The 14032-nt window shown below is 40.3% G+C and overlaps 2 protein-coding genes across 3 annotated transcripts in view; both read right to left on the minus strand.

Moving 5' to 3' along the window:
* Window positions 1–3567: 3567 nt before the first annotated feature.
* Window positions 3568–9980, minus strand: LOC308318004 (annexin A2-A-like). The gene is made up of 12 exons (XM_080767352.1): window positions 9930–9980; window positions 9719–9812; window positions 9447–9541; window positions 9182–9295; window positions 7975–8065; window positions 5544–5623; window positions 5390–5449; window positions 5164–5257; window positions 4701–4796; window positions 4429–4487; window positions 4159–4281; window positions 3568–4057 (listed from the first exon to the last, which is right to left on the minus strand). The coding sequence occupies exons 1-12, from the start codon at window positions 9972–9974 to the stop codon at window positions 3998–4000; spliced, it is 1011 nt and encodes a 336-aa protein (XP_080623478.1). The 5' UTR covers window positions 9975–9980; the 3' UTR covers window positions 3568–3997.
* Window positions 9981–12403: 2423 nt separating this feature from the next.
* The window catches only part of gba1 (glucosylceramidase beta 1), a 20518-nt gene continuing 18889 nt past the window's right edge, over window positions 12404–14032 (minus strand). For both annotated transcript variants that reach the window (XM_080767721.1, XM_080767720.1), the window contains exon 12: window positions 12404–14032. This exon is cut by the window's right edge. The gene's annotated coding sequence lies outside the window, so the exon portion shown is untranslated.

Genomic DNA, 14032 nt, shown 5'->3' on the forward strand with positions numbered 1-14032 from the left:
AGCACTGACGAAGGTCTTAGGACCGAAACGTTTGCTTTTTAATCAGTGCCAAATGTGCTGATCTCATCACATTGATGACGGCTATGGCCGTTTTAGCCCAAGGAGTGTTTTTTGTGCAAAACCAATGCTTGGAATGGATTCAGAATGATGAAAAAACCCCTAGTTTGACATGGCACATACTACTTAAAGAATGATAACATTTAGATTATTTTTGCCTTATATGATTGATTGATTGTTTATTTATTGTTGTGTCATGCACACCTTGTGCCCAACCCTCATGGGTTTATAAGACACCATTTCACATTTGCAATTACAGCATGTTTTAAATTACATCATTTATGCATTTTACAGCATGTTTACATTACATAATTCATTATTTTACACCTCAGATGTATATAGAGTACTCTGTCTTCTTTCCCAAGCTTAACAAATAAAGTCTGCTACAACGAAAGTCCCTTTGGCAAAACATATCTCCATTTTTACATAGTCATTTCAATCTAGGAAATCCCCACATATAGAAGACATCTTATTAACCAAAATATCCCTTAAGTCATCGTATTTAGAGAAGTAAAACAAAAAGTGAACTTTGTTTTCAATTTAATCTAGATCACAGAACAGACAATATCTCTCATCTTCAGGGGTGGCATTAAACCTGCCAGTCTCCAGTGCTAATGGTAATGTTCCTGACCTTATTTGAGCACAAAGATCGTGCAAGAGATCGTTGTCTTTTGTTTAAATTATACTTCACATAAGGTTCTACAGTGTATATGTCCTTCATAAGGCAGTAGGTTCGCAACTTAGGTTTGTACCATAGGTCCCTACACCAGTTTTCTTTGTATCTGGAGAACATTGTATTTATAATTTGTTGAACATTACATTGTAATCTATTTTGAAAAATAAAAAAACTAATCATTTGAATAAAATAAACTTCTCAGTTCATTTGTCCAGGGGTGACCACCTCTAAGATCCCAGTTACTTTTTGGTCGCCAACTGTATTTCCCAAGCCTGAAGCTTTGATTTTGAGGGCTAAATAATTTACATAAATGGAGAATAATGTGGGGACAGTATGTCTCCTTGTTTCACCCCAAATTGTTGCGGGAACCATCCAGTTATATACTTGTTAATCTGTACACAGGCAACTGGTGCTTGATAAAGGGACTTGATGGCATTATAAAATTTCCCATTGACTCCAGATTTTAACAATCGATACTGTAGGAGGTCTCTGTTAATCCAATCAAATGCCTTCTTGAAGTCAATAAAACAGGCAAAGGTAGAGTTATTCTGCTTAATTATTGAATGTATAATATTATATTATATATATGTATAAAATCTGGAGTCAATGGGAAATGTTATAATGCCAGGTCTGCTTGTGGATGAGCAAAACGGTTTTAGAAAAGGGAGAGCATGTATTGACCACATTTATGTCGTCTCTACTATTATTATTATAATATGACGACATAAATGTGGTCAATCCATGCTCTCCCTTTTCTAAAACCGTTTTGCTCATCCACAAGCAGACCTGTTCTCTCAAGATGGTCTCCAAGTCTGCTGTTTAAAATGGAGGAATACAGTTTATATACACAACTAATAAGACTTATACCTCTATAGCTAAGTGGTAACTTTGGATCATTCTTTGAAGACTTTGGGATAGGTTTAATGATGCTCTTATTATACTGTGTAGGAGTGATGCCACTGTCAAAACAAAACATTAAACAACCTCGGTGACTTCAGCACCTCATTAGAGATTTCATCGATTCCAGTAGCTTTTTTCATTTTCTTCTCTAGAAACGTTTGCATTGAAAAACATGGAATTCATTTGGGTTTCCATTACATTTTTTAAACAAATAGTTTCTTTCAAAAACATTTCATCAAATAAATGATTACAACCAGAGAACAAATTAGAAAAGTAATTTCCCCATTTTTGCAAAACAACCCCTAATTCTGAACTACATTCACCATTCTCTAGTCTTATACCTCCATAGGTATTTCTCTAGATTTTCTTGGTCCCAACTTATTTATTTCACTCCAGAACTGTTGGGAATTATGAGTGTGTAAATAATCAATCTGTAGTGAAAGACCTGCGTTTTGCAGTACGTATCCTCTTGTCAAATTCAGTTTGTCTTTTCTTAAATTCTATCTTTAGTCCTTCTCTCAGATTTTGATTTTTACACCGTAAAATTTCTCTCTCAGCTGATCTTAAATTATCCCATAGAGTTTGAAGGTCTCGATTCCAGTAGGGTTTGTAGGATTTTCTGAACTCTTTATTTGATCATTATACAGGTTGTTAATAGTATGGTCAGTGGTCACATATTATGCTAATTACTCAAATTACTATTTTGGAAATGTACTCGCAGAACACAGATGACGTAAACTATACTAAAAACTAATATGTATTATAAAAACAACAACAAGAAGATGACAAATAAGAAGACACAAAGTACAAAAATACACTGCTCAATGATCTAGTACACACACAACGCCCTGAGGGCCTCACCTTTTATAGTCCCGTGCAGCCGTGCACGCATCCACCTGGGTGACGGCAGACGGCAGACTGCTGGGCGAGCGCTGAAAACATCCTATCTGAAAACCTATGAAGCCATCAAAAGAGGTATCCCGACCTCGTACAGTTGAATTAGCGTTAAGGTAAAAAACCTAGCATCACAATCACATACCTTGTCTTGGGGAAATGGCCCAGCCAGGGAAGACGGTGTCCTCACCATCCTAGTTTCCTGCGATAGTGCTGTGGGACGTCCAGAGCCCGACAGCCCATGCACGTGAAGCATTAGTGGCGGTGGTCGTTCGGGGCGTTGGGCGTCTGTGTCCACCACCCCATCGCTGCAGCATCTTGTCATGCAGGTCTTCCGTAGGACTCGGAGCTTGGAGACCTTCTAGTTAGCCATGCTAAATACGACGTGGTCTCGGAGGCAGAACAAGGCCCTGCAAGGCCCAAATATATTTAGTCTTAGTTTTAGTCATGATACTGTAGCTTAGTTTTAATTTAGTTTATATTTAGTTTATATATCAGTGAAAAAAGTTAGTTGACGAGCGTTTTTTTTGTCATGGTAGGCTATTAGTCGACGAAATCAACACTCCTGGCAAAAAAACGTAGGACTCAAGATCTACTAATATCAGCTATGACATGTGTAGTATCTAAAAAATATATATCTTCACTCCAGCTATGTCCGTCTTTGTGTAAACCCAAACGATAAAAAGCGGCACATTCGACCTATTGTATTCTCCCCCGTTGGGGACTTAAAACTTAAATATTTAAGAAACTACAAATGGATATTGACAGTAGGTCTATAAGACTGCACCACAGGCTGAGCAGATGGTCTGTTGTTGGCCTGTGGCTGGACAGTGTTCAAATAGACCATGTATAGTTTCGTACTGCAGACAAAATAATGTACATCATTCTTCTTTCGATACAGTCATAGGCTGTGGTCCCCATGAACATTTAATCATAGCTTGTAATGTCTCTGACATGTGGGTATAATAAGCAAGACTGCAGTAAGTGTAAAAGTTTCATAAATGAAAGCAGATTCACATTTTATATTTTTACTCGTTAAGACGTGCCCAAATAGCTACAGTTACAGTGTTCTATAGTTAATTAATGCAATGCATAACAGTCCATGCCTTCTCTCCAAACAGTTATGTCCTTTTCATTCAAATGTTACACTAGTGCCCTCTGCTGGAAAAGCACATGCATTGTTCACTGAAACAAACAAAATGTCAAAGCATTCATTTATCAAAGTATTTTTATTGTCTGCACATGTTAAAAACTGTAAACTGCGCTTTGGCACCTTAATAGTTTGATAATGTAAAACTGTCGCTGGAAAATAATTTCCATGTATAGCACTGTCCAATTTCGATATGAAAAGAAAAGTAAGCACTGCATTGCACAGTTGGTTTATATTTGTAATCCAGTATTTGTAATCCACCAGCCTATATCCAAGAGTGGAAACCGGTCATTATGAGAAAGCTAGATGTCATTCGTGCTTCAGTCATCTCCACCACACAGGCTAAGCAGAGCCCTCTGGTAGTCGCCTTTGGTGTGTTTCTGAATGTGGAACAAATACACAGCATATGAGATCAATTCCTATTCTAAATTGTTTAAATAAATGTTCAATATTGTATAATCTGTATTATGTTGACACCTACAGTGATGGTCTTGTACAAGGACTGGCCATTGTGTGCCTTGAACTCTGTTCGGATCTTCATGAGATCCACTTCACAGCGTGACACCATTATTCTGGTCACCACTTTCTCCTTGACTCCCTTGCCCTATAAGCAGACAAGAGGCACTGAGATACCGCACATACAGTAGCAAACACTAGTAGCACTCTATAAACTCAGAGTGATGCAAAAATATCCCCAAAACTGAAAATAACCAAATCTCAGCAAGAAAAATAAAGCGGTGTTATAAATTACCTTCATGGCTTCACTGAGTCTTTTGGCAAAGTACCGCTGTTTGTTCTCAAAGCACTGAACTGGAACATAAATGCAAAATAATATTTGATAAGACATGTTCCATCCTAGCTGATTCAGAAACTTGAACTAATGTACAGTACATACAACACAGACACACACACACACACACACACACACACACACACACACACACACACACACAGTCACACACACACACACACACACACACACACACACACACACACACAGTCAAGTGCAGAGTACGTATATACCCAGTGTGAGGAATGACTTTTCTAGGTCTCCTTTAACTTCTTTGCGGATGCTCTCCTGCATGTCATAGGGGCTATAGTTCTTATATCTGCGAAATACTAGCAAGGGAGAGAAAACAATTAGTCAGTGGTTACAGTATTTACTCTGCATTAGAACGCAAAGCGCATACAAGTCTGCTTATCTTTATAGCACTTTTATTAGAATTCTGCACAGGACAGTGAAGAGAGACTTGGATGTGAGTGTGAGGTGAGGAGGTCCCTAATTGATAATCAAATTGGGGACATTAAGGTTACGGGATCAGTGATTCTTACTGACCTAGTAACCAAGTCACATGCAGCCGACCCCTGTTCAAATCTGACCAGAGACACTTTGTTTGAATGTCATCAGCCTTCACTCTTATGTGCCCTTCATTAGACATTTGTTAAGACTTAAGACTTAATGCTGTAACTTGACTGGATTTTGTACCTTTCTGGAGGTGGGGTACACTTCTCTCTGACATAATGGAGATCCATGTAGCCACATCTGTTCCTTTCGTCCCAACTCCAGCAATGTATAGAGCCTGGGTTACAATAATGAACCACCTGTCAAGAGGGGCGCCTTTGCAAGCTCATGGCATAGCTAGGGTGTCTTGCGTTTACATAGACATTCACATATAGTATGCTGACTGAAATTTGATGAATATGGTACTTACCCTGGCATCTTCATCAATCTGTTCATTGTCAATAACACAGGATGGGTCTGTCCTCTTAGTCTGCATAGAAATAATGGTATGACTCAGGGAACTGGTTGAGGGCATATGGTGTTAAAGACAAATATGCATTAAGACAGGAACCACTAGAAGTCACCTGAACTAGGGCAAGGAGTAGCTTGGCAAAGTTCCCGGAGGTGTCCCCAGCCACATCCTTATCCAGGTCCTTTTTGAACACTGCAGTAAAAACATTTACAAATGAGATATTCAGCTGATTAAAAAAAAAGTAAATCAAAGAACAAGATTCTTGGGCAGAATTTCCTCTTTTGTCAACAAAAGTGCTCTCAAAACTCTAGCAGGAGCTCTGATTCAGCCCTCCTTTGACTATGCTTCCACCTCTTGATTCTCCAGCATCACAATGTCACTTAAGACTAAGCTTCAGACATCCCAAACCAAACTAATTCGACTACTTCACGGCCTGGGGCCCATGATGGAAATCCCATTTTGCTAGTCTGGCTCCGGGTAGAAGACAGAGTTAAGCAATTGAAAATGGGTTTGACATTCAAAATTGTAAATGCAGCCTTGCCCTCAACAGTCACTCACTATTTTGAGGTAATTGGTCAGGTAATAATAATAATAATCTTTATTGTCCCGAAGGATATTTGTCTTCACAATCTGTTCAACAGTTCAACACCCACATCAAAACAACACAGAGCACATAACACCAAGACAGTACAAAAAAACAAAACATGAGGTCCCCACAAGCTGTGTACAGAACCATCCTATCGGCGGGGCAGTTTGTTTAATGCCGCGATGGCTGAGGGGACAAAGCTCCTACTAAAACGGACCTTTTTCCATGGCAAGGTTCTGTATCTTTGTCCAGATGGCATGAGGTTAAAGAAACGATACAGAGGGTGGTCAGTGTCATTTGATATCGAGAGTGCTAGTCGTGTGATGGCGTTATTGTTCATATCAGAAAGTGTGGGTGTAGGAAGTCCGATGATTTTGGAAGCAATACGGGTGATACTGAAAAGTTTGTTCCTGTTAGGCATGGACAGTATGGTGTAGAAACATGCAGAACAGTACAACAGAACAGGTTGAATAATGCTTTTGTACAATAATAGCAGAAGATGAGGAGCAACAGATAATGATCTTAGTTTTCGGATTACATGGAGTCTTTGCTGAAAGCGTGACTGGATAGATGTAATGTGTTGATCAAACCTGAGTCTATTGTCCAGTGTGAGTCCAAGATATGTGAAACTGTCTACCTGTTCTATTGTTTTACCATTAATGAGGAGTGGGTTAAGTCCAGTGTGGGTTGTTGTTTCAATGACCAGTTCTTTTGTTTTGACCACATTCAACTCTAGATAGTTGTCAGTGCACCACTGTGTGAAATGAGAAATGGTATTCTGATAGACCGTAATAGAGTTATTGTCATGGAGCAGTCCGAGAATGGCAGTGTCATCAGAGTATTTAAAGTATGTGATGTTAGTGGGTGAGGGGCTAATACAGTCATTTGTGTACAGAGTGTAGAGGAAGGGGCTGAGGACACAGCCTTGAGGGGCCCCTGTGTTGGTGATGGCAGTTGATGAAAATGATGTACCTACTTTAACTGTTTGTGGTCTATTGCTCAGGAAGCTGTGAGTCCAGTGTATGAGAAGTGGGGGGATGTTGAGCTGATGCAGTTTCTTGATCATATGATGGCGTTGAATTGTATTAAAGGCAGAACTAAAGTCAACAAAAAGAATAGTGGCAAAATTGTCCGAAGATGAATCCAGGTGTTGGAGAAGGGAGTGAAGGAGGCATGCCACAGCGTCCTCTGTCCCCCTCTTGGCCCGATAGGCAAACTGGAAAGGGTCCAGCTGTGACCTGACAGCTGGCAGAATGATGTTCAGAATCAGTTTTTCCAGGCATTTCGAAGAAGAAAGATAAAGTGCCCCTCTGGGCACAGGTCTCCACCAGGGCAGGTCAGGTTGTGGCCTCCTGGTGGCGCTATAATAGGCCAATGTGAAAAGGGTGCCATTTCTTCTTACGCCTTGGATGGCAATGATTTGAGGCATTTTGTTCCAAAAATGTGTTTTGCAAAAATCCACCTGTTGGTGGCGCTATAACAGGCCAATGTGAAAGGGGTGGGATATATTCCTCAGCCTAGTAGGAAAGTCTGTGAAAGATTTCATGTAAATTGCACGCTACATTCATGATTTGAGGCTTTTTGTTCAAAACGGGTGTCCTGCAAACTTTGTAAGCCAATGTTAGCCAATTAGGAAGCAATATGAAATATCGGACAGTCTTGAACACATGACTATAAAGATAGTGTGTAACGTTTTGCGGGAGTTTTGGACAGAATCTTGAGGAGTAATATAAAAAAAATAGTTTTTCAAAAGTCTGCCTCCTGGTGGTGCTATAACAGGCCGTTCTGGACACACACACACACACACACACACACACACACACACACACACACACACACACACACACACAGCTCTACAATTAAATGTATGGGGATTGCATATGGTGCTTTGGGATGCCAGCTTCCACATCTCATATTAATGGCTGAGAATCTTATTAAATGCACGTTTTAGACTTACATTCTTTGTAAACTTTCTTGATCTCTACCAGCTCACTGTTGCTGCGCGAGCACAGAAACTGAATTAGGACCTCCTCATCTGTTCCAAGACCCTGAGAATGAAAATAAAACATCTTTCCATTCATATTTCCATCTTTACGAGGAGACCTAGTGATAACATTCAGAAATGAAAAAGTTTGACACTATCATTTAACTACTATGATTATTGATTAGTATGATGCAGCCATGTTGATTTTCAATTTTGTTGTTGAAAAAGGCGATACAGCAGGGGAGGACTAAATCCCAGGCCTGGATAGACCTAGCCTGGTTAATAAACCAGACTAATATGGCACGGACCGCAGGATATTAGTCTGGGGAGGCTCAGCTTGGATTTCATTTCCAGGGCTGCGGGTTGAAACATTTTCTCTTTGACGCAATTGGTCAGAGCTACTGTCAGTCAAAGGTCTCAAGCATTGAAAGTCACTGTACCAAAGCCCGCCCATATTGCATACCGTGTCCCGATTGGCCGCCCCATTTCTCTGGTGTAGGAAATGGGCGTACAAGACCGTAATCCGCCGGCAGGCAATTTTTTTTTTGGTCTGGTTTATTAACCAGGCTAGGATAGACCATCTACTAAAGCAGTGGTTCCCAAACTGATCTACAAGCTCACAACATTGTGAGCTTGTGAGTTGTTGGTGGTGCTATAACAGGCCAATGTGAAAAGGGTGGGATATATTCCTCAGTCTAGTAGGAACGTTGCGTTCATGATTTGAGGCTTTTTGTTCAAAATGGGCCAATCCTGCAATCTTAGAAGCCAATGTTAGCCAATTAGGATGGAATATGAAATATCTGACAGATCCGTCTTGAACACATGACTATAGAGATAGTGTGTAACAATTTGCGGGATCTTTGGACAGAATCTGGAGGAGTAACATAATGTGTTTTTCAAAAGTCGGCTTCCTGGTGGTGCTATAACAGGCCGTTCTGGAAAATTCAGAGGTGGGGCAGAGGTTAATCGTTGGCATCCAGGGAGTGTGTGTGCAAAATTTGGCATCGACCGGGTTAACGGTGCCGGAGATTAGCTGTTAACAGACGGACGGACACACGCACGAGTGCAAGGTGGAGACAATTACTGTCATTTTACCAGGAGGGGGCAGTGCAGCCTTACAACCTGCTCCAGTGTTTTCTGGTAAGTGGTAACAGGTAATACAGTATAATGTGTCCTTTACCTTAATAGATCCTCTGATCTCTGAGGCGTCGTACTGGGCCGTGCTCTTCATCAGTCCCAGAATCACGGGTTCCAGTGAACCAGACAGCGCTCCCTTCAGGGCTGTGATCATGTCCTGTTAAGAAAAGCATCGAACCTCATCAGAGAGTGGCCTATATTATCAAGGACCCTGCATTGTAACGTCTAATGTGTGTGAATTGATGAAAATAAGCTTATCGGACTCAGACTTATCAGGCAAGACTGGCCAGATTTGTTATATGGCCTACCTTATTGGCTCTCCTTTCATATGCGAAGGCAATGTCTCGCCTCTGGGAGTAGGTCCGTTTGGTTAGGATGTCAATGATGGTATGCTCATCCCCCCCTGGCATTGAAGTACAGAGTGGAGATATAGACAAAACATTACATTGGAGACGTTCCCAGCCCAGGTTCCAAGCACAGTAAAACGTGTTTAAAGCCAGGAAGCTGACTCACAAATACCAGCTTCATTGCCCTGCCCACACTTGGCACTATTTTACAAAAAAACATATGAACCATTTACCCTTGGTTTTGATAGCCGTATATATTCTGGCTGCATCTATATCAGCATCAAAGTCCTTGGCAGGAACCACAGTGGGGTAGGTGGCCTCTCGGCACTGTGGATTCAAGACAATGTTATGAGTGTGGACTGTGGAGTGAATCCAAGTGAACGATTAAATGCAATGTCCTTAGTGTTGGATTTATGTTACTGACTGAAACTTATAGTGTCTTACTGTACTAAGAGAGAGTTGACCCAGGAACTCGGATACCATAGCCATGTTGATTGTCCTGGAAAAAGATGACAAAGGAATGGTTTTGTTTATCAAATCACACAAGGTAAAGCTCAGTGCCTTACTTATTGTTGACACATCAGTGTGCAAATCCGACCCTGCTGAGGTCAAATTTGCTTTGTATATAGTCCCCCCCCCCCCACCACACACGCACGCACGCACGCACGCACGCACGCACGCACACACACACACACACACACACACACACACACACACACACACACACACACACACACACACACACACACACACACACACACACTCACTACTGGCAACAATTAGTCATAAGGCCCATTTCAACACCAGTTTCCTCTTGAAAGTTTACAGAACCCGTCTCAAAATATCCACACTAAGTTTAAGCCATTTAATCTCATCAAATAGTTTAATTGTTAATACTTACAGATAACAGTCCATTGTTCTTTCTTCTCAAAATCTTTTTATTTTCGTTTTATAACAGTATGGGTGTCAAGTCAGATTCATAGAAAAAAAAATATCAGATTTTAGTATCAGTGACTGGGGTAAACAAACATACTGTATGATCGTGGGCAGACATAATGAAAATACTGTTATTATGCAAAACATGGCCCTTCAAGACAAAATAAAAACGAAAAACATTTTCTCCCCAATTTAGTATAGCCAATTCCCAATTCCCCAGCCTATAACAGTCCATTGTTAACACAACTACAGATAACAGTGTTGCAAAAAGTAGTTCACACTTTTTGTTCAAACAATGAATTAAACATACTTTTTTTTTCAGACACAGTGTCAGCCAAATTATGTTTCGGTAGATTTTGGTGGTCCGTTAAATACTTTGCTGTGGAATGTCTTAAAGGCACTGTAACATTTCTGCTAAGAAGGCCGCTTCTAGCATGAAGTATAAATCATTTAACACATTGCAAGCTGCTAAATCGAACATTAACATATAGTACTGTACTTGAATGATCAGGAGCATACAGGTGATTATCATGCGTTATGTGGTTTACCGTAAATCACTAATCTGTAGTGAGTGTATTAAGTGACAGAGAACTCTCTTCAAGCTACCGTAGAAGTAACCTCATTAACTTGGCAAACAGAAATCATAGTTAGAAAACAATTGTAAAGCATGAATACTGTCAGCCTACCTGATGAGTTGAGATGATGCACAGAAGAGTACTGTAGCCTACTGTGTGTGGAGTCAGTCAGTGAACTGCATGTGGTACTTAAATACCACAGGGTTTTCCCATGGAAAGGCTTCCCCTTTCTCCTCCCCTGATCAAAATGCACTCCCCTTTTAGCTCCACGTGCGTATAGGTCTACTCTGCACTCCACCCTGTCCAATGAAAGTCCCAATTTACAGACCTACGTACAAGCTCACACACACCGTGTTGCAGCGCGTCGAGTTAGGCACACAACTAAGTACAACAAATCAAATCAGCCTTGAGTATCCCTGGCAGAACTCAACTCGAGATCAGTTAATTGGCTAATTCAGCTCATGAAAGTCAAGTTGTGGAGAAACTATATGGCAAAGTCAACTTGTTGAGAATAACTCAGGAACCACTACTGTATGTTCTTTCATATCTGGCTTGAATGGAGAGCAAGATAAATGGCTAAAATAGATAAAATAGATCCAACATGCCATAGTTCGTCTATGTTGGCATGTAGTTGATTGGCCAAGAGCTAAGTACATTGTCATTACACAAGCTATAAAAGCTATTCAACTATTAACCCAGGGGGGTATGCACTAAACTTTAGTGCATATCATAGCACTGGCGAAGGTCTTAGGACCGAAACGTTTGCTTTTTAATCAGTGCTATCATAGCACTGATGAAGGTCTTAGGACCGAAACGTTTGCTTTTTAATCAGTGTTATCATAGCACTGACGAAGGTAAGGAAACGTTTGCTTTTTAATTGCACTTTGAACACAGAGCATGATAAAATAAAATAAAAAATATTTTCTTAAGTCTCAGTCCAAGGAGTTTTACTTCTATTTTCTATACGGTGAGCGAGACTTTTTCTGTCAAAGTTTCCCTTACATTTATTTTTGTACAGTGTGCAGTTTGTGGACCATGGTGACATTGATCAATTTTTGATGAAAAAAAGCTTCTAATTTATTATTTATGCCCCAAAATCTATAAATTTCACACTATTAAGGCAACCGGCCAGGTTCCACAAGGTGCCCTTTTTTCACTTGAGCACCTGCCCCTCTAAATGTCTGTGCACTGCACGCCACTGATGGCAATAGCACAAACTTTGGCATGCTACTAGTCCTACATACTTACACCTAGAAACCCCATTCAAACCTATGTAGGTTCATCTTACGATGGAGACACATGCTGGAACCTTTTACTTGGGTTCTATTGAACTGTACTGATCTGTGATTTTTTTCCTGCAAACTATTAATAAAGTATTCAATCAATCAAGGACTATAGCAATGAAGGAGCGGTCACAGTGCACCATTTGTTTATTTTATTCAACAACAAAAAAGCAAACCATTTACAAATCATTCTGTACATTATTATTGTTATTATTATTATTATTTATCATTCGTTTACAAGATTCACATGTCTTTAAATTAACGATGTGTTGATGAGGTCACTTTAACGAGCAGCACATTCTTGTTTTAACCCATTCAATCTTGTCATTTTTGTTTGTTTTTTGCACAGATCTACAAGCTCACAGCGCGGTGGCACGATCGAATCTGTTGTTTTTTCATCTTCTCCACATCAGAACATATTGTTGCTGTATTCTTTGCCACTTCTGTCTTAAGTGAGTTTAACTCGGACCTGACACTGTCAAATTCCTTAGCCATCACAGCAGTTAATTCAGACCTGATCAAGGCGGCGATGTCATTTTTCAGTGAAGAGAGGATTTCAGCTTTCATGTCTGCTGGGTCGGACATTGCGTCAGGAGTCCGGGAGGAGTGGCTTTCCTCCTGGGTAGTAGAGGCACTCGAGACCGTGGCTGCAGGCTTCGGTGCGGGTGTTGATTTGGTGGCCGTGGCGAAGCTAAACTTCCGTAGATTATATTCCATAAAGCAGGCAGGCCGGGATACAACTAATGTATCTTGAAGATAACAGGTTTGGCGATACTTTACGATATTTTTTAAGGTTGAGTTGTGTTCAGAAATAACTTTTTTAATAGATTTTGGCGGAGCTCGTCAAACACACAACCTACTCCATTTCTTGCTCGTTAGCGCCACCGAATCTGTTGTTTTTTAACATGTTTTAAAAATCTTCTAAGTGAGAGCTAGGGATTTAGAAGGCATTTGTAGAGGCCTCAGGTCTGAAAGTAGCTAGAAGTAATAATATATATCACATATTTTTTGTATTCAGACAGCCAACAAAGGGTTAATCCATTCTGGGCGGTAACCCCTTTTGGTGCATGCTTTTAAGCATTGTTATGCTTTAGCTGAAAAATAGCAGATCTCAAAGCTCGTAGCGCAGCACTGAGTGCCGCTGCTATTTTTGAAAAATCGCGGAAATGTGGCGGAAATCTTTGAATATATATTCTTTCAGAGCCAACGTATTTAACTCAAATCTTTGCTTCTGGGGGAGGTCCTTGGAACAACATATTTTCAGATGGGGGTCTACAACTAAAATAAAATAAATAAAAACACCTTAAATATTGTATTTCTTTTTTCATTTTCAGTGCATATGCTAATAAAAAACATTATGCTTCCTAAGGTTAATATGAGCATCAAAGCAATATTTTAAATACTTTTTATTAGCACGTGCATTCCATATATTCCATAGGGCTGGGCCACACATAGACATTATGACATCATCAACTTGTGACAGGAGCAGTTCCTATTGAGTGAAAGATTCTCTATTTATGAAAGAAATAAAATAGGGCAAGTATAATGTTTTAAGGCATATTTGTCATATTAGCCAGGGTTCCTTTTGGGCGTGGCTAGCGATTCAGGCCTGGGGCCAGGCTAACCTCTAGGGGCTGCATTCAAAGATTCTCCTAGAAGCTTTGCCATTGGTCCAACGTTTTCTGCCGGCAAATGACTAACCAATCAGGCCCCCGGAGTGTCACAGAGTCTACTTTTTTTTTTGGGGGGGGGG

The sequence above is a fragment of the Protomyctophum bolini genome, assembly GCF_963924005.1.
Source record: "Protomyctophum bolini genome assembly, chromosome: 7".
NCBI classification, from domain to species: Eukaryota; Metazoa; Chordata; class Actinopteri; order Myctophiformes; family Myctophidae; genus Protomyctophum; species Protomyctophum bolini.